This window comes from Mustela nivalis (assembly GCF_964662115.1).
Source record: "Mustela nivalis genome assembly, chromosome: 2".
Lineage (NCBI taxonomy): Eukaryota > Metazoa > Chordata > Mammalia > Carnivora > Mustelidae > Mustela > Mustela nivalis.
The window spans coordinates 38,761,091-38,782,977 of NC_139021.1; the positions used below are offsets into that span (position 1 = coordinate 38,761,091).

Sequence of the window (21,887 nt, forward strand, 5' to 3'; positions counted from 1 at the left end):
AGCATTAACTGTGCAGGTAGAAAAGGAAGGTGTCTACCATAGATCACCACGGGAAGGATCCACGGGCAACTGTTCAGTGACTTTCCGCGGCAAAGGAAACAGGGACCAGGGGTACAATAACTACTTTCTTTCCCTTGCCTTGCAAGAATTTCTCTTTATTGTGGACATATATAAACTCTCTCTCCCCGCTTTTCCCCATTTTCATAAATCGTGAATATGGTAATTACATAAACATAGATATAATATAAACATACTTCAATCTCCTTACACCTTAATACTTCATCATCTTTGCTTCAGTTCTTATTTTCTATAAATAAATATCCATAGATTACAAATGTGTGATGTTTTATCTTCCCTATCCCATTCTCTGTTTTCTCCAGAGACAACACTTACTGTGGTGTTCAAACTATGCATGTGCTTGTATCTTCAATACATACAAATGTGCAAACCTAGCATTATTTGCATGTTCTCTAGCTTCATATAAATTGTATGATAAGTATGTTTCCTCAAGTCACTTTTTTAAATTCAGTGTTGTTTATTGAAGTAATTCAGGCTGATATATGGAACTCTGGTTCATCCATTTTAACTGCTTTCTAGTATTCCATTGTACAAGCCTGCTCCAATTTATTTACCCATTCTCCCATAATAATAATTTCTTATTATTACAAACAACACTGCAATAAGCACGCACGTACATGTCTCCTTAAGCACTGGGTGAGCGTTTCTGGAAGGTATGTGCCTAGAATCGGGATACACTCACTTGCACAGGAGTTCTCTACAGGGTCTGCAGGAGCCACTCATTCTCCTGCAGCACTTAGATTTTCTGCTGCTCCATAGCATTTTGCTAAAGTCAAACTTTCAAAGTTTTGTTAAATTTAAATATTCTCTCAGGTTGATTATATTTTCAATAAATATATAAGTAGGGATGAAGGAAGGAGTATGAAGCTCTAAGCCATCACAAGGCACAAAAAGACACACTGCTAAGCCAGTATCTTCAACTAAAAGAGCAGCAAATTCATTTAAAGCAGTGCTGGCCTCACCCCTGCATCCATCCCACCCCATGCTAGTGATATGTGACTCTGCACCCTAAATCCCTGCTTGGTTCCATCCCCAGACCAACGTGCCCTGCTTAAAAGGGCTCTAGTGGTCACTCACATAAAATCCCATGGTTGACCCCATTGCCTGAGGTGACTAGGATCCAGCCAGCTTTTAGACCCACCCAGAAGGTCATGTACAGCTATGTTACCAGCCCCATCCAGCCAGGTTTCATTCCAATCCTTGAGGAAGGCAAATGAGAGAGTGGCATCACTACAAAAAAATTCCCACGGCAACCAAGTGAGGTCATTTGGTGGAACCAAATCTATATGAGGGTATGAGGGAAACAGCTGAGAGACGTTCCAAGTCTCAGGAATCAATGGAAAGGCTTCCACATGGGACAATCTCACAAAGAGTGAGAGTCTGTCTCAGCAATTCTTTTTGTAATTGAACGAGACACAGAGATCAATAACTGAATGGTAACAAATGTGATGATACCAAACTGTATCATGTAGCTCAGCAAACATTACGTACAGAAAAACAAACAAACAAACCTAGAAATAACTGGAAAATATCCAATAATGAAGGACTCATACAATAAAATGCAATGGGCGGGCAGTGAATGCTTTGAATGTATTACCTCATTTTGCCCTGACTCTAACGCTATAAGGTAAACACTATTACAATCCTCATTCTTATAGAAAACAAAACAGGGCCTTTCAAATGTTAAGTAATTCAATAAACATCACAAGGCCAACTAGGATTAAATCCAGATTTACCCTCAAAGCCAGGTTCTGAACAACTGCACTATATTCTCATTTAAAAGAGGAGTGGTGCCTGAGTGGCTCAGTTAGTTAAGCAGCGGACTGATTTCCTGGTTTCCTCTCTGGTCATGATCTCAGTCAGGATCCTGGGATTGAGCAAGTGTCCAGCTCCGCATTCAGTGAGAAGTCTACTTGTGGATTCTTTCTTTATCTTTCTCTCTCTCTTTCCCTCTCTCCCTCTGCCCCCTCTCCGCTCATGCTCTACCTCTCTCTCGACATCTAAAATAAATAAATACATAAACAAACAAACCTTTAAAAAAAAAAAGGAGGAATGTTCACAACACATTGTACATGTATATAAATATGCAAATGCATAGAAAGAAATAGCATATACATATAGGCCAAAATGTTCATAGTTCTTGCTTTGGGGCAACAGAACTTCATATGAATTTCATTTTAATTGCTATTTGTACTTTTCTTTCATTTTTCAAATTTTTACATTTGAAAAGAAGTATATTACTTTCCTAATCAGGAAAATATTATTTTAAGATACTGTATGAAACTCATACTTCCTGTTTGCATATTATTAGCTATTTGTTTTTTGTTCAGAACATGTATATTATCCATAGCTCTCACAGATGAGTGCTTAATAAATGCTCTTCAAGATAAGAATAATGCATAAATGCAGTCAGGGGGCAAATGTCTTATTCCATGAACTGAGAGAGAGAACCAAGAGCCTTCTCAGAAAACAAAGCACTGAACGGTTTGTGGTAATTTCCCCCAAATTAAGTAGAGAAAATGCACTTTAAAGGTAAGTTTCAGGCGCATCACAATATGGTAGTCTGAGTTTGCTAAAAACAAAAACACATTTTGCAAACTAGTTCTGTCACTAAAAGCTGCATTAGCTTTAAAGCCATTTGGATCATAGTAGGGCTGACAGAGTCTGTGAAATGGCAGCATAAAGGAGGAGAGGTATATCAGTAGGCAATGAGGCTAACAGTTGTTGCCTGCAAAGTTGAGACTGGCAATTACTTCACTGATCCCATATGACCAAAAGAGTATGAACTGTTTTTTTGTTTTGTTTTGTTTATTTGATTTTTAAAAACCAAAAAACTAGATATCTTACTCAAAAAAACCCTCAGAAATCCTATCAAATACAAATATGCTAATAATAATATTTATAAGTACCACAGAAACTGACCCCAGAGAATTTTTATAACTTTGACCTGGTCATAGTAGTTAGTAGCAAAGATTAAAGTTCAAAACTCTTCACTCCTAGTTCTCTACACTTCCATTAAGAGATGCCAAATGAGGTTACCATCTAATCCCTCTACCCTCCTTTCCTCACCCTAGAAATAATGTTTGTCCTAAGAAATGTAAGAAAATGCAAGATGGTCTTAGCAAGGTTTTTTACAATCTATCTTTGTACCTTTCCAGGCCCATCACCGTCCTCTTCCATCCTCTCACCATGAACCTGCTTCTCCAGTCACTGGGCAACTATGTCTTATACTTGCACAATCTCGTATCTTTGCTTGTCTTCTTTCCTGTCCTGGGTATCCCCTTTCTCCCTTCTTAGCCTCAGGGAATCCTTCATCTTTTAGTGTCCTGTCCCTCTGAAGGCTTGTTCAACCCCCAGAGAGAACTAACCCTCTTCTCCTTGTTCCCATCTTACTTGCACTGCTCCAGATTTGATTCATCTGTGTATCATCACCCCTAACGCTGTGCTAGGCATACAGTGGATGCCAAGCCAGTAACCAATTACCAAGTACCAGTTAAGTGGCCAGGGCTGCCTTAGGGGCTGAAGAGACAGAGATTATAGGCATCCTGTGTCTGAATCAGGCTCATGGTACAGTGAGTTGACAGAGAAGTAAACAGGAATCACTGTTGTGGCAGGATCAACAGAGGATTCAATACTTTATAGAATTTAACTGAAGAAAATAAGAAATGATATGTGGGCGCAACCAGTGATCTCTCTGGTCCACTGTCACCACTTTGTGGCTTCTGGGGATGTTGCATAAGAGAACATGACTGTTTTCTATGGAATCAACCTCAAAAGATCAGTATATTCAAACTAACCCTATTAACTACTGCCTTCAGCCAACTTCCATCCCCAACCTTCTCTCTGTGACATCCCTATGGTTTTTCCAAGACCCAGACTTGAAAGCCTTGTAATCTTTGATTCCTCACATTCCTCATTTCTCATATGCAAAAGGTATGAATTGATCTCCATTATATAATATTTGGCTCTCCTTTTCTGAGGTCATTACTCCTCCAAACTATTAGTCTCTCAAATCTGAAATCTCTCTAGTCTTTCTTCTTTCCCATCTATTTGTCACAGAACCAAAAGAATGTGGTCCGAATAATGTCTACCCTCACATTCCCTATTTATAAGTGTGCAGTAGTTCCCACTGGCAATAAATCCAATCTGGCACTATCCTAGGCTTTTACCACTATTCAGACATCATCTTCCCTCCAACAAGTCATCGATATGAACCCTTCAGAAATGCCCTATACATTACCTTGTCAAGTATATGTAATAAGTAACGATAACCAACAAAATGTATTTTCCAAGGTCTTGGGAGAATTCCTATAGAATGTGGTCTCAAGGAAAATCTGATAATTCTTAAGCCCAACAGCAACTAAAAAGGGTTAAATACAATTTAACCAATTTTGACAATTTCATCCTTAATTTCCTTAAAAAATACAGGGTGGATGTCATCCGGTCCGAGTGGTTTACTGATCACCCACTTTGTCAATCAGGCCATGGGCCTTAATGCATTATTTACCAGTAGTTGATCCAAAACGTCTAAGCCATCTATTTCTAAGGAAGACAAATTTTCTTAATGTTTTCCCCAGAAAAATGTTTCAATTTAATGATTTAAAGCTCTGAAACTTTCTGGAAATTTCCCATGCAATTTTTCAATACAAAGGAAATCAAGAATGTAAGGAGCTCCATAAGACTTTGGCCTTTGAGCTCCCCTGGAGAAATAAAAGTACCTTCTGTCAATTGTTATCATTGATACATTTTCCCAGTAGCCATCAAAATGGCACTGATTCTTAGGAAACAATTTTCATTGTGAAATTCATCACAAAATGTTTCTTCACTGCTCTGAGTATAAAATATGTATTCACCAGTTTGTTTCAGGGACTGTAATTCTTAAGAATACAATGGGACAGTCAAAGAGCACTTTTACAGACTAAGAAAAAGATAGAAGCTCCAATTAAATCTAGAGCAATAATCTGACCTAGCTGCAAATATATCAGGCTCTGGACTGCCCTGTTGGTGAGGCTATGAACCAGAAACTAGGAAGCAGAAAACAAAAAGAGACCAAAAAAAGAGGGGTGCCTGGGTGGCTCAGTGGGTAAGATTAATAATAATAATAATAATAATAAGCCTCTGACTTCGGCTCAGGTCATGATCTCAGGGTCCTGGGATCAAGCCCGCATCAGGCTCTCTGCTTGGTGGGGAGCTTGCTTCTCCCTCTCTCTCTGCTTCCCTCTCTGCCTACTTGTGATCTCTGTCAAACAAATAAATAAAATCTTTAAAAAAAAAAAAAAAAAGAGAGAGAGAAAGAAAGAGAGAGAGAGTCCAAACCAAAAAAAGAGACAGGAAGAAGAGAGTGAGATAAAGAAGGAAACAGAAAGAAAGAAAGGCAGAGATGGTTAGTAGAAAGAAGCACAGAAAAAGGGATAGAGACAAGCAGAGTAAATAGCAGAGAAAGAGAAAGAGTAAAAGAAGAGACATAGAGAATCCCAACTATGAAGAACAAATACCTCAGTTTCCTAGTTCCACATGATTCAGTTCAATGCTAATTATAACCTCCTGATTACTGAACACATTTCTTAAATTCACCCACAACATCAGTTATCAAAAACCTACAGTTATTAACCACTGATATTTTCTGCTAGGAAAAGGAATCAGATTTGCTTAAAAATTGAAAAGGAAAGGATGAAATGTGAGCTGGATAAGGATGTCTAATAGAAAGGAAAGGATACCTGGGTCCTATCAATGCACTTCATTTCAGCAGGAAAGTCTACAGAGCGTATCATCCATATTTTCAGAATCTCAAAAGAAAACCTCTTCGTGGAAAATTTTTCATAACATTGAACATTGGGAACATCACTAATGTGATCTAAACGTCCAACGGTACTAAAAGCTCTACAAAAAAATGAAAAGAGACATCAGCCCTGCTTCCAGAAGCTTTGAAACTAAGAAGACAACAACGACAAAGATAAATATTACAAGAAAAATAAAAACACTAAGTAAAAAGTCAAGATTTCACATTGTATAAGCATAACTCTGAGTGAACATCCTAAGATTATGGGGGAAGAAGGAACCAGATAATGTTTAAAAAGTAAAAGAGAAGCAGCTTTCTCTTCTCTTGGAGAAAATGACAATTTACCCAAACACCTACCTTAACTTTATGCCTCAAGCAGCAAGTGGATTTTTGTTTTTAAAATCAAATGCAGAGTGATGGGTTAATTACACTCCTTAATTAAGAGTATACCATCCTCATTGGCTTCCTCAAGGCAAATCTCTTTTATATGCTTGTTTTCAAAATTCTTTCTTTTTTTTTTTTTTAAGATTTTATTTATTTATTTGACAGAGAGAGATCACAAATGAGCAGAGAGGCAGGCAGAGAGAGAGGAGGAAGCAGGCTCCCCGCTGAGCAGAGAGCCTGATACAGGGCACAATTCCAGGACTCTGGGATCATGACCTGAGCCAAAGACAGAGGCTTTAACCCACTGAGCTGCCCAGGCGCCCCCAAAACTTATTTATTTTCTTTTAACCCCATTCCTCATTCCCATTTCTGCCCCATGTCCTACATGGACAACAATTCTAAGATGTTTTTTTCGTATGTCTTATAAGATGTAAAATATTATTCTCTGGGCATGCAAAATTGTATTTATATGTATGCAAATGTACTGTGTATTTCATTCTATTTTTTGTTATTTTTACTCAGCTTTCTGTATATAAGATCCATCCATGCTGCTATTCATACATTAGTCTGTTGATTCTGACTTCTGTAAAACATTCCCTGGGAGGCATCCACCACATCTTATACATCTACTCTCCTAGCAAGGGACCTCCAGATGGACCCTACCCCCACAAACAAGGCTATCATAATTAGCCTTCTGTAATTCACTGACAATTTCTTTGGGAAACAGACCAAGGAAGTGAATTACTGGGTCACTGAGTACAAAAATATATTTAAATTGGCTAAATATGACCGGTATGTTCTCAAAAAATGGTGGCACCATGCTCCATGCCCACCAATCAGTGCATGAGAATTCCTTTGCCCTCACAATCCCAACAAATTTTACATCTCTGCTGTAAAATTATTTCATTATTTTAAAAATTTGCATTGTTCTGATTACTAATGAGTTAAGCTCTCTCTATACACATGTTAGCTTTTAGGATTCCTCTTCTTTAAATTGTTTATTTAGAACCTTTGCCCATTTTTCTACTAGGGTAACTGCCTTTTTATTGTTGAGTTCCTATAGTTCATATTGTACATATTAATCTCATAACAGTTTTACACAATGTTAAGATCTTCTCCCATTTTGTCATCTAACAGCTTTCATCATGGTATCCTTCATTGTAGAAATTCTTAATTCTGATGCAATCAAATTCAGTCATGTTTTTGTTTTATGGTTTGTGATTCCTGAGTTGTGTTTGTGTGAGAGTGTGAAGGCACACAGGAGATAAATGGTAAGTCCCCTTCTTTTTTTTTTTTTTTTTTTAAGATTTTATTTATTTATTTGACAGACAGAGATCACCAGTAGACAGAGAGGCAGGCAGAGAGAGAGAGAGGAGGAAGCAGGCTCCCTGCGGAGCAGAGAGCCCGATGCGGGGATGCGGGGCTCGATCCCAGGACCCTGAGATCATGACCTGAGCCGAAGGCAGAGGCTTTAACTCACTGAGCCATCCAGGTGCCCCGGTAAGTCCCCTTCTTAAGGTAATAGCCAAGAGGTAAATAGAAGTACATGGGAGATGTGGGCAGAAATATCCACCATTATTAGAAAAGGTGAAGAGGAAAGTCTCTTGGGAAGGCATGACTTGGGGCAAGGCTCTGTCTCATAGTACCATGTCACCTTAAACAAAGTGCTAAACTTCCCAGAGCCTGTCATTTTGAACATGTGAACAATAACTAGCCCAAAAGACAATGTAAGTAAACGAATCTGCACAATGACTAGTGTATAAAGGCATTCAATAAATGTAAGTCCTTTGCCCCTTCTTCCCCATTCCTACTACTGTCTTGATGCAGAGAGAAAATCTGTAACCTCTGACACTTTGGAATTGGATCCTTCAGCTGATTCCACACCTACAAATTTCAAGAATCACCTGTGAATACAGGCTCTCTAGAACACTTTTGCTCACACTATGATTAGATATCAGACAACGATTAAGCCCTGAAGGGGGGCGGGGAACTAGAAGTGATATTTCCCCAATGAGACCAAAGGAGGAGAAGAGGACAGGCACAAATAACGAATTATCTGATGATGGGGCCTTGTGCACAAATTAGCTAGCACCTCACTAAGAAATGGATCAAAGTTACTGGCCATGGAATTTCTTCCTTTGGTAGATGTGCTAAGAGTATGCAGTAAGGCTATTTTAAGTTCCTATAAGAGGAATACAATAAGATTTTGGAATATACTTTAACTACACCTTTCTAAACTTTCTAGTCCATGCTGCTTAAATTTTCAGAAAAAAAAGACTGTGGCAAACAACCTAATGATGATCTGATTGATGTTCATTTACCATTCTCTTTGCTATGTGCCTTTGCTTTAGATGGACATCAAAACGTATTGCTATTTGGATAGGACAGGACATAAAGGACATAAGGAAATCACACAGGACTAAGGGAAACTCGTTTTGAGTATGAATAATTTTTTAATATCATTTTTAAATGTGAGATATTTCTCACAATCTATTAATCAGATCAATGGGTATTTAATATGCATCTATTACATATCAGGCTCTGAGCTTAGTGCTAAAGGAGATACCAAAAAAAGATGCAGCTTTTACCATGGAGGAGGTCACAGTTTCTCAGCAGAGAGGACCATGTAAACAATCGACTTCAATAAATTGTGATCATTGCATACTATAGGTAAAGTGCTAAGAGAATAGAGATGAAAGAACAATTAAGTTTACTAGGTTTGGATTCAAGAAAGACTTAAAGAAAGATCCATTTTAAACGAGTCTTCAAAAATGAATAGGAATCCTCCAAGCAAAGAAGGGTTGTGTTGGGTTGAGTTAGGATTAGTGTTAGAGTAACGTTAGGCTAGCCAGAGGTCCAGGAAGCAGATTTTAAGGCAAATTGGATATGAACATGCTAAGGCAAGAGCAGTTAGGCCCATGTGGCTGAAGCATAAGGTTTGTGGCTAGGGAGGGAGTAGACATAAGCCTAGAAACACAGTCTGGAGTCACTTTTTAAAAGGTTCTAGGAATTTGAAATATACCCTGAACAATGAAAAGATTTTAAGCAAGGAAGTGGCATAATGAGATCCATATTTTACAAAGACAATTAAAGCAATGCTATTGAAATTGATCAAAACAAGCCTGGGGTCAGGAGGATCAATTAGGAGATGATTGTAACACTAGTCAGGAGATGTTAGGTCCTGAACTCTGACGCTACAGTAAGGATGGAAAAAAAGAGTCATGTGTGACACTTAAGACCAACTAAACGTTGAAGCAAGATAAATGGAAAGATATAATTCATTCAACTAAAAGTTCTTGAAGCTTTTCTGTGCATGAGACATCATGCTAAGGAGAAGGGCAAAGTTTCTCAACTTCAACACTACTGGCACTTTGGAATGGATAACTATTTGTTAAGGGGGGAGAAAGAGGCCTGTTCTGTACATTATGGGATGTTTAGCAGTAGTCCTGGGCTCTACCCACTGAAGATAAGTGGTATCCTGTATCAGTCACAACTATCAAAAATGTGTCCAGACAGGCCAAATTTCCCCTGGGGTGCAAAACTGCCCCCAGATGAGAACCAATGAAACTGGGATCTCTGACTTTAAGAGGCTTATTCTCTAGGAGAGAAATGCTTATGATATAAGCATATATAGGGTATAGGAAAAGCAGAAGACAGGAAGAGGTCAATACTTGTTTGGGAATGAGCAAGCATAGAAAAAGTCTCCACAGAAGAGGCATTTGAGCCGAATCCTTAAATATAGGCATTCCAGGCAGAGAACAAAAACATGAAAGCAAGATACCACCTCAGACATTAGATTTGAGGCTCCAAGTCTGGGTCCCTGGGTGTATGATAATGCCATTAATGAATATGAGAAACAAAGGGGAGATAGGATGATGAATTTGTGGGACTTGTGAAACATCCAGTAGTTCTTGGAACTGCAGACATAAGTCAGGCACATATATGTACAATTAAAAGTCATAGATAGAGAGGTGGTACCTAAAGTCATGGGACTGGATCATATTTCTTAAAGAGAGGCATCCAAAAGGCAACAGTAGAAAAGATGAAGGAGAGAACCCATTTGAATTTATATAGCAAACTTGACAACCAGCCTAGAACATTTCTCTTCAGTCCATCAGCATACACAGGGAGATATGCCCCTATTTCATTTCATGATTATTGTCCTTATGGTCTTTTTAGTCCTTTCAAAGCCACTATAATTCATCTGCTACAGAGGACCAAACTGATATTGGTGGCATTATGTGGACTATATGATCAATGGCCATTTTTCCTTATTTATTTATGCAAAAAACCCTTCATATCATATTGTTATCAAAGAGGCATAATGAAATGAGCATTGTGTTAGGTATGGACAACTAACATTCAACATCCATTCCAACTTCCTTACTCCCTTCTTCCTTCCTTCCTTCCTTCCTTCCTTCCTTCCTTCCTTCCGTTATTTATTTATTTATTTGATTCCTTTGTTAAATTTTTTTAAAAATTATTTATTTATTTGTCAGAGAGAGAGAGAGAGTACTTATTTTTCAAAGAGAGAGAGAGAGACACCCCACAAGCAGGGGGAATGGCAGCCAGAGGGAGAAGCAGGCTCCCCATGGAGCAAGGAGCCCAATGCAGGACTACGTCCCAGAACTCTGGGATCATGACTTGAGCCAAAGGCAGACACTTCACCATTGACTGAGCCACCCAGGCATTCCTCAACTTCCTTTAAATGTGCTTTGCTGTATATAATGACTAAAAATCTAAAAACTAAATTTCTCCCTACAGTTAGGGTTCTAGAAGTAATTCACCAATTGTATGTACTTGAACAAGATCTGGAAGGCAGAATGAGGTGAAGGCTTCTTTCTACTGCTTCTATTATTTCAGAGGCAAACACAGTTGTGGTAATGTCTGGATTTCCCTACTGCAACTTCCTGATAAAAGCCATCGCTTAATCTAGGAAAAGCAATAGCAGTCTTGGTAGCCTGGTTCTATAGAGTGGTTCTCAAATTCATTCCTGAAAAGCTCAAATTATGAGCAAATCTGCATTATGAGCTTTCCCAATAATTCTGAAAACAGTTTAAAATCCTATAACACACCCATATGTACTTTAAATTTAAACCCAGTTAGAACAGTTCTACAACTAAACATTAACTGCTAGTCAAGTATACATTATATATACATTATATATATATGTGGGCTATACATTAAGCCCATCCTAGTGTTATCTCTATCTCTCTTCTTCCCACTCCTAAATCATCTCCATGAAGAAAAGTCATGAGGTACACAATTTTGACATGGGCCTCCAGCAGAAGTTCCAATCAGCACACTCAGCCCAAAATCTAAGTCCAGGTTGACTGGATTCTTAAGTTTTTAAGTGCCATTTCAAGAGTAGGTCATCTACCAGTATGCAAACCATGAGGTTGATGTTCTAAAGTCTGTGTAAACTGAGCTAAAGAGCTCAGTTTCTTAGAGCACTTTGATAGGGCAGAGGGAGCATAAATGAGTGACATAAATGTTTCACTTTGAAACAGGTGACCACAGAGAATTTAAATCTGCGGTAAGCAATGAGTTCATATACATCAATCAGAATATTCTTAAAGTACCAATAGAGGGGCGCCTGGGTGGCTCAGTGGGTTAAAGCCTCTGCCTTCAGCTCCGGTCATGATCTCAGGGTCCTGGGATGGAGCCCCATATCGGGTTCTCTGCTCAGCAGGGAGCCTGCTTCCTCCTCTCTGCCTGCCTCTCTGCCTACTTGTGATCTGTCAAATAAATAAAGTCTTTAAAAAAAAAAAGTACCAATAGAAAAGTAGGCAAGGGATAGTCACAGATAATGTATAAAGAAGAAAAATATAAGCAACCAATAAATAAATGAAAATATTAGTTTTGCCAATAAGCAAAGAAATACAAAATAAAATAATAGTGAAATATCATTTTAAGCAATCAAAATGGCAAAGATCAGAAAAAAAACCTAATGAATATGAAGGCACAGGGATTTTAAGGATGTTGAGATATGCTGCTGACAGGACAGTAAATGTGTATAATTTTCTGGAAAACAACTTAACAAATATATCAAGAGCCTAAATTTCTCAGTATTTATATTAAAATTCTGAATAATTAAATATGCTATTTACATTGTATTATAAATTTATATTATAATGTTATATAAATTCTATTATGTTAACATTTTTACATAATAATATTTGGACAGAAAAAATAGTTTCAAGGAATTTTATTTCCATTTTTATATCTATAGGAGCAGTTTCAAAGTTATTTTTTGCCACCCTCTTAAGATTCCCTAGACTATCCCAATCATTCTGGTATTCATCAAAAACATAAAAAATCTCTTTTTTCAAAATCTATTCTTGGGGTGCTTGGGTAGCTCAGTCATTAAGCATCTGCCTTCAGCTCAGGTCATGATCCCAGGGTCCTGGGATCGAGTTCCGCATTGGGCTCTCCACTCTGGGGAGTCTGCTTCTGCCTCTGCTCCTTCCCCTGGCTTGTGTTCTCTCTGTCAAATAAATAAATAAGATCTTTAAAAAAAAATTTTTTTTAAATATAAATCTATTCTTTACTTCTGTATTAAAGGATTTGTATAGCTATGTTATTTGAAACAGTAGAAAAAAAAGAAAAAGAAGTAACCAGGATTCCAACAAGAGGCTTTGGGTTATGTTATTTATTGTATATTTGTATTTTGTAATCGTTAAAATTTATTTCAAAGGATATTTATTAGTATGTGGCAAATGTCCATGATATATGGCATAAAAAAACAAAAATATATACAGTTTCATCTCAAATTTATAAAACAAAAATATGGGGTGCTTGGGTGGCTCAGTCAGTTAAGCACCTGACTCTTGGTTTTGGCTCAGGTCACTATCTCAGGGTCATGAGATTGAGCCTGTGTCAGTTCTGTGCTCAGCAGGGAGTCTGCTTAAGATTCTCTTCCTCTCCCTCTGCCCTTCCCCTGCTCACATGTGCACACACACACTCTCTTTAACATAAATAAATAAATCTTAAAAAAATAAATAAAAATATATATGATATGGAAAAATTAGAGTGAAAAATTATAATGTTAGCAATGATTCTAGGAGAAAAGATCACAATGATTTTTATTACTTTTATATTTATGTACATGTTTTTTATAATAAGCTAGTATTGATTATATAATCAGAAAAATCTAAGCAAATTATGATGGGTCAACAATATCATCAATAAGTAGAAGGAACCACTATTTTTTTAAATTATTACAGGCGACTAATATTCTAAGGAAAGACCTACCTAAAACAATTCACTGTTCCTTAAACACTGAATGAATAACTAATATGCACTAAGTATGGTGCTAGATGCTGAGAATAGAAAAATGGATTAAGATTCAGTCCAGTTTTTCAGGAGCTCCCAATACAATTTGCAACATATAAAATCTGGGGAAAGCCCAGTACCTCTATAGAGATGCCAGTTTCCACAGAGGACTAATAAGTACTCAAAAATCGGCTGTTTGAGGTTCAGAGACTATCTAATGAGACCTACTGAGTTGTGTCTACTGAGGAAGGGTTAACAATATTTTGCCCAAGCTCCTGTTCTTGCCCAAATATCAGCCTTTCTTGGATTTGGGTGCTGGTTTTCATTCTTTCACTCAGTCCATTTAAACATTTAAATCTTGTCTTTTATGTTATGTTGGGATTGATTTGAAATTATACTTTTTGTCCTGTCTTACCTCTAAGTTTTGCTCAGTATCTTCATCTTACTTGGCCAACTTATATCTGTCTTCTTCCAATTCTCCATAGATAACTCACAGAGCTCTAACCCACACACACAAATAAACTAACACACACTGTAATATTCAACTCTGGAATCAGATGGTTAAAAAATTCACCTCTGGTTATATAAGGAATCTGCTTCACAGCATATGCATGAGAGAAGCCCTGCTCTCCTGAACTTTAGCTTCACTGATCCCTTGTGGATTCTCATAAAAATCACAACCTTTTCAATCTGGAAGAGACCTTACAGGTTCAAATGTCAAACATCTCTCATTATACACGTGACAAAATTAGGGTCCATACACATTAAAAGACTGGACCTAGGTCACACAACTAGTAGGCAGCTAAACCAAGGACACAACATGGGTTTCCTAAGAGACGAGCTCTGCACCCATTACCTGCATCTGGAGGTCCCTCTGTGTTGACTACACACTGTCTCCTGTGGGAATTTTTCCATACCTGGTTCAGCCTAACTCTCCAGTGTCCTCAGAGCTGAAAATAGTCCAGTTGCCAGACAACTGTTTATCTACTTTGAGCCCCATGGAATAAGGAGTGAGGTGAAAGTGAGTCTTGGAACACTACAATAGATTCTAGTGAGGAAAATTCACTTCCCCTGGGTTTTGAAGGCCCCAGGAGCAATCAGTAATTTGGCTTAGTTTTAAATACCAGGCAGATAGCCAAGGTAGATCAAGCCCAGCCACAGAATGAGAAATGAGGATAAGAAAGAAACAGGAATGAGAAAACATGTCCAAAAAGAAGGTACAGACACCAATATATTCTGCTGTCATAGTATGGGTATCAGCAGCTTTTGAGACAGATCTGTTTCAGTCAGATGGCTAAAAAGGGAAACCTTATAAAAATGAAAATAACATTAAAATATCTATATGTAGGCAATATAGTCTAATAACTACAAGCATAGACTTTGGAGTTTGACAGGTGGCCTCTCACTAGTTGTATGACTGTAGGCAAACTACCTTACCTCTTGGAGCCTGGGTTTCTTATCTGTAGAGGAAAAAAAAAAAAAAAAAGGATAAGCCTTTCAAGATAGTTGGAAAGTCAGAAAAAGGAAAAAGAAGTTATACATAATCTGGTAGCTAACACAGATTACTGCATACAGAGGCAACTAAACAAAACTCCTGGTCAACACTATAGAACTCAAGCCGAGGGGCTCCCCTAATACCTCAGAGGTAACCTATTCATGTGACCTCCGAGAAAGCAAAACAGACTCTCCTGGTGGTACTTCCAGAATGATGGAGAAAGAAATTTGGCAGGTCTGTCTTCTATAAAACATTTAACTGAGAAAAACTATTTTTAAAAAAAATCACTTAAAGTCTCTCAAAATTGTCTTAAGGATCTAAAGCAAATGGATGAACATTCACTCAAGAAAAACTACTAAATCTGAGAACAATGGGAGTCTACAGCATTTGGGCCATGCATGACCTGCTTCCTTCTCCCATTGCCAGCTCCATGTTACAAAAACACTATTATGGACACTCCACTCCAAAAGGGCTGAGGCCTATTCCTCTACCCAACATATGGTAAAAATCCTACCCTAAGTATAGGCACCAATAATACCTGGATCCTGATCATCTCTGTCTCAGCTTACTTATAAGCAGAGGTCCCACACTGGGAGAGGCAAACAGAGAAGACCAGGAGCTACCACCCTCCTCTTCCAGCACCTGTTAAGGATATCACTGTGGGAGAAAAAGGCCATTATCACTGTGCCTAGTTCCTGGGAAGCAGTGAGGATCTCCTGCAAAGAGGAAAGCAAAGAAAAAGAAGAGCTTTGCAGTTCTTACCCAGGATAGTGACTGTATTTGGAGCAGAACATAGATAATTCCATGCATAAGGATATTGTTGAAAACAATGGAGAGCTTGGTAGAAAACATTTAAAAGAGTGCCAGAAGCTTCATGATACTGCTAAGTACCAAGCAATCCAAAATTTAACAGAAAGAAACAAGAAAAGAAACAACCAAGAAAAGCCCTCTTGGGATGACAGTAAACTCTGGTGATTGGAAAAGCTATGCCTATGTTCATATTCAGGAATAATCAAAACAGGACATGGGGCAGACTGAAAAACTTTTCCAAGCTGCAGGCCGATCCATCAACAAAAGGCAGAGGTTTCACTGGCATAAAAGGCTTACGCACACTCTGACCAAACACAATCTGAAAAATACACTATTCTGATACAGAGGAAAATATTGTTAAGTAAGATAATAATAAAATCACCTGGATCCTAGAAACTTGGAAAAGTATATGCATGCCCAAGTCTGTATCCTCTCAAGGCTGATGGTAGAGAGAACCTCCAAGCTATTAGGCTGTAGCTGAACTTGAGGCAAAAACATAAACTCCTTAAGTTTTAATAACAGCCCCCAAGTCACATGTACATCCAACAGTAAAGGGGGAAAATATAACTGACTAATGACATCTGTGCACAACCTTTGACCAATAATTGGTTTATGGGGATCCAGGGCTGACTCCTCATGAGCCAGACTAAAAGTTTAAAAAGGAGGGGAAAAAAGCACTCTAAACAGGGACATCAGAATCTGTACACTGTGAGAGAAAAAGACTTCACAGAGTTAGTACAACCAAATCATTAAACAAATAAAGGGCAAACAACAAAAACACCACCAATCTTCAGTAGGCAAGAGAGAGAAAGGGAGAATCAGTACTGAGAGTTGCTAGAATATATTATTTTAAATGTTCAGTTTTTAACAACAACAAAAAAAAGTAATGAGACATGAAAAGAAATAGTAATGTGTGACTGATACATAGGATAAAAAGCAGGCCATAGAAACTGCCTTTGAGGCGGCCCAGTTGTAGGATATATGAGAAAAAAACTTCAAAGCAGCTTTTATAAATATGTCCAAGGAACTAAAGGAAAGCATACTTAAAGAATTAAGGAAAAGAATGATGACAATGTCTTAGCAAATAAAGAATACCAATAGCACTGGGTGCTATACATAAACAATGAATCTTGCAACACTACATAACATAATATAATAAAAAAGAATATCAATAAAGAGATAAAAATTACAGGAAAAATTCTGGAGCTGAAAATTATAATAACTGAAAAGAAAAATTCAGTAAAGGTTTCAACCGTGTATTAAAACTAGCAAAATAATTAATCAGTGAACTTGATACTAGATTGATACAGGTTACATAACCTAAAGAATATAGAGGAAAAAAGGGGGGAAGAAAAATGAGCAGAACCTCATAATAATATGGGACACCATTAACTGTACCCACATACTCACAGTGGAAGGACCAGAAGAGCAAAAATGGGTAGAAAGATCTTCACAGAAATAATAGCTAAAAACTTTCCAAATTGATAAGAAGCACTGACATATCCATGAAGCTCAACAACCTCCAAGCAAGAAAAAAGCAAGGAGATTGACACCTAGATACATCATAATCAAACGATGAAAACCACAAATAAAATCAGTAAAAGCAAAATGACTCACATACAAGGAATCCCAATAATATTAAGAAGTGACTTCTCATCAGAAATAGCAAAGACCAAAGGATAATGGATGAAAAATTCAAAGTGCTGAAAGTAAAAAACTGTTAACCAAGAATCTTATATCCAGTAGAACTATGCTTCTAAAATGAAAATTAAATACATAAATAAGAATGGATAAAAGGTTGGAGAATTTTCTGTTAACAGACTTGCTTTGGGGGCGGGGGGAGACTGAAGGGAATTCTTCAGGCTGAAAGCAAGTGACAACAAAGAGTAATTTGGATCCTTATCCTCACAAAATTAAAAATACTTATGAGGAAATACGTAAATAGCCATATGCCAACAAACTATACAACTTAGGCAAAATAAATAAATTCTTAGACAAAAACTACTAAAACTGACTTGAGAATAGATAATATGAATGGATTTATAACAAGGAAAGATATTAAATTAATAATTAACAATCTTCCCACAAAGAAAATCCCAGGACCAAATGGCTTTTGAATTCTACCAAAAACTTAAAGAATTAATACCAATCCCTCACAAATTCTTCCAAAGAATAGAAGACCAGGTAGTACTTTCCAACCAATTATTTGAGTACAGAATTAACCCTGATACCAAACCAGATGAAGACATCACACACACACAAAATAAAACTACAGACCATTATCCCTTACGAGTATAGATGTAAAACTTCTCAACATAATACTGGCAAAATGAATTCAGTAATATATAAAAAAGATTATACGTTCTAACCAAGTGGAATTTAACCCAGGAATGCAAAGTTGGTTTAACGTCTGAAAGTCAATTAATGTAATACATCCAATTCAATGAAGAAAGAATTGCCTTTTCAATAGATGACACTGAGACAACTGAATGACCACCTGCAAAGGGATGAAGATTGGACTATTACCTGACCACATATAAAAATTAATTCACAGATATAACTGTAAGAGCTAAAATTATAAAACTCGTAGAAGAAAATATAGGAATAAATCTTTGTGACCTTGGTTTAGGCAAAGGTTTCTTAGCTATAACATAAAAAGCACCAGCAACATCAAAAAAATTTAGGTAAGTTGTGCTAAATCAAAAGTAAAAACTTTTCTTTTAAAAGATTTTATTTATTTACTTGACAGACAGAGAAGGAAGCAGGCTCTCTGCTGAGCAGAAAGCCCGATGCGGGGCTCAATTCCAGGATCCTGAGATCATGACCTGAGCCAAAGGCAGAGGCTTTAACCCATTGAGCCACCCAGATGCCCCTCAAAAGTAAAAACTTTTCTGCGGCAATATTACCATCAATTACCATTACATTAATAAATCACACATCTAATAAGAGACCTGTACCCAGAATACACAAAGACTTTTTACAACTCAATAATAACAGCATAATTAAGAATTGGGCAAAGGACTTAAATATTTCTCCTAAGGAGATACACAACTGGCCAATAAGAACATGGGAAGATGATCAACATCATTAATCATTAAGGAAATGGAAATCATAACCACAGTGAGATAACCCTTCACACCCAGTAGGGTAGCCATAACCAAAAGGACAGACAATAACAAGCACTGAGAAGTATGTGTAAAAACTGGAATACATTCATGGAAACGTAAATTGGTAGAGTCACTTTGGAAAAGAGTATGACAGTTCCTCAAAAAGTTAATTGTAGAGTTACTATATGACCCAGCCACTCCGCTCATAGGTATATATCCAAGAGAAATAAAAATGTATATCCTACAAAAACTTATGCATGAAAGTTTTTAGCAGCATTATTCATAATGTCCAAAAGATAAGAAAAAACAAGTGTCTATCAACTGACGAATGGATAAAATGTGGTATATTCATAAAATGGAATATCACTCAACAATAAAGAAGAATTAAGTACTAATTGACACTACAACATGGATAAACCTAGAAAACACTGCACTACGTGAAAAAAGCCAGTCACAAAAGAACACAATATATTATTCTGTTCATGTGAAATATTTATAATAGGCAATTCATAAAGATAGAAAGAAAATTAGTGGTTGCCTTGGGCTTAGGAGGGAGGTAAGGGAGGGATGCAAAGTAACTGCTAATGACTATGAAGTTTCTTTTCAGGGTGATGAAAATGTTCTACTTAGACAGTAGCTGTAGTAGCACAATTCTGTGAATATACTAAAAAACACTGAATTGTAGATTTTAAATGAGTGAATATTATGTGAATTATACCTCAAAAAAGATGTTTTTTTAAAAAAAAAACTGACCTTCTATTTCTATATTGGGTCTTTCTTTTGGCATTAGAGAAGGTCAAAACTTTCTATAAACTTTTTAGAGAATGTCAACTAGTTTCTATAAAATAGTTCCTCTGCCATAGGAAAATAGTCCATGAATACATGAAAAGCCTGTAGGAAAACAGTCCATGAATAGTTCAAGACTGATTGGCAGCTCACTAGTGACTAGTTTTATATCCCTGATCTAATCATTTATGCTGTCTGATGAAGCTGAACTAGGGTGCTGATAAGTAAAAGTAGAAATTCACCCTGGATAATTCCTTGCATTTGAGGCCTCTGCTTCTATAACAACAATTAACTCAAATCAATCCCATGTGTAACGATCTGTTCCCCATTTCATTAATTCTAAAAACTTCTGTACACTGAGGCTGCTTGGAGGAAATTATAGTTTTTCTATCCTATACACAGTTATCTCGAAGCTCTATAAAATGAAACTAGCGTCATACTAGCTACAAGTTACTAAGTGATAGGGCTGGTAAATATCATGGATCAATAGTTGCAGATCTTCATTTAAAAAGTGACCCTACACAATAAACTTCCTTTCAAAAAAAAAAAAAGAATAGAAGAAAGAAAAAAAAGAAAAGAAAAGGAGGAAAGGAAGTAGGAAGAAAAAGGAATATAAGAGAACTCATTTAGCCAACAGAATGAGAAATGATTCTGTTGTCCTTCTTATCACCCAAATTATAATATGAATCATGCAAACTGTAATCAGCTATGTCCCATGACACTAGTTTTATAATGTACACAGCAAATTGACTTGAAAAGACAAAGGATACCTTCTGGGGGAGTCCCAATGCTGCTGCCAAGACCCAAAATAGCCATCTTGTGAACCCTTGGCTCCAGCATCACAGCAGATTCTTCTCCTCTTTCCCAGTGGGGTATTTTGACCGGCTCCAAGTGAACGTTCTCCAGCCCATCTTCCTGCAGGTTCCGGTACATGATTTGGATGGCTTTTTCCAAGCTCTTGGAGCCACTTGGTCGGGGTCCAACAGTATCAACCAGAAGTGCCAGTCGCTCATAGGATCTGTTCTGGGCTTTACCATAAACAGCAAGGTTGATGATTGCTTTAGCAACATCTTTATAGCGGGCTATTTCTTCTTTTATTTCTTGAAAAGTCCTCCGAGAGATGTCATTCTTATAGATCGCTTTCCCAGAGTTCAGGGAGAAAAGGTGAACAACACCAACAAATGTGAGAAGAAGGAACTTCATTGATTCTTCCAGGCGGTTTTCTTCCTAAAATAATCTGTATAAGAAAGAAACATGGTTTAGGGGGAAAGAATCTCACAGCCATACCCCAGGCACTGCTTTTCAAACAGGAGTCCCTTCCCTTCTCCGCCACTGCCCAAATTCCACTATCAAATTCAGGCACCATAATTCCCAGGAATGAAGAAGCATAAGGAGGCAGTGATTGGCTGAATAGGCAGTCTTTATTAAAACCACAGAATCACATGTTACCTAGTGATCCAGTTTAAAGTATGCTAAAAGGTTAAAATAAGACAACTAGGAAAGAGAAAGAAAGAATGTTAGCAGTGTGGTGGCAGTGACAGGGTTAAACCCATACTGTCTGCTGTCCCTCCCTCTTAACAGAATATGATCCAAATGGATTTTAGAGTTCCCTGTACCTGATAGGCTCTTTCTTCTCTGCCTACTGAAATCCAGTATGGCCCCAGCAAGTGTCATCTTTTCTTGGTGCCTTCCCTAATTCCACCTGCTACACATTTAATCCTCACAACAACTCTATGAGATAGTTTCTTCTTTTTTTTTTTAATACTTTTTTTCAGTGTTCCAAGAGTCATTGTTTATGCACCACACCCAATGCTCCATACAATACATGCCCTCCTTAATATCCACTACCAGGCTCATCCAAACCCTCATCATCCTCCCCTCCAAAACCCTCAGTTTGTTTCTCAGTGTTCACAGTCTCTCATGGCTTATCTCCCCCTCTGATTTCCCCCAACTCACTTCTCCTCTCCTTAATACGAACTTTTGTTTTATAAATGAGGATCGTGGAGTAGCAAGCGATTAAGTGACTTGCCACAGACACACAAAGGATTTCTCACTCTGGAGTCCATGCTCTAAACAATGCTACTACTTAAAGTATGGTCTGAGGGACCAAGGCCAGTCCACAGCTGGATTTCGCTACTCTGTAATAGATATAGAAGTTAAGAGTAAACACATC

The 21,887-nt window shown here is 37.5% G+C and overlaps 1 protein-coding gene across 4 annotated transcripts in view; it reads right to left on the reverse strand.

The window, feature by feature from the left end:
* CPQ (carboxypeptidase Q) overlaps positions 1–21,887 on the reverse strand; it is a 460,217-nt gene that overhangs the window by 342,152 nt on the left and 96,178 nt on the right. For all 4 annotated transcript variants that reach the window (XM_082722832.1, XM_082722829.1, XM_082722830.1 and 1 more), the window contains one exon: positions 20,485–20,951. In XM_082722832.1, coding sequence (XP_082578958.1) covers positions 20,485–20,917 — 433 coding nt within the window. In that variant the 5' untranslated portion in view covers positions 20,918–20,951. The remainder of the gene's footprint in view (positions 1–20,484; positions 20,952–21,887) is intronic.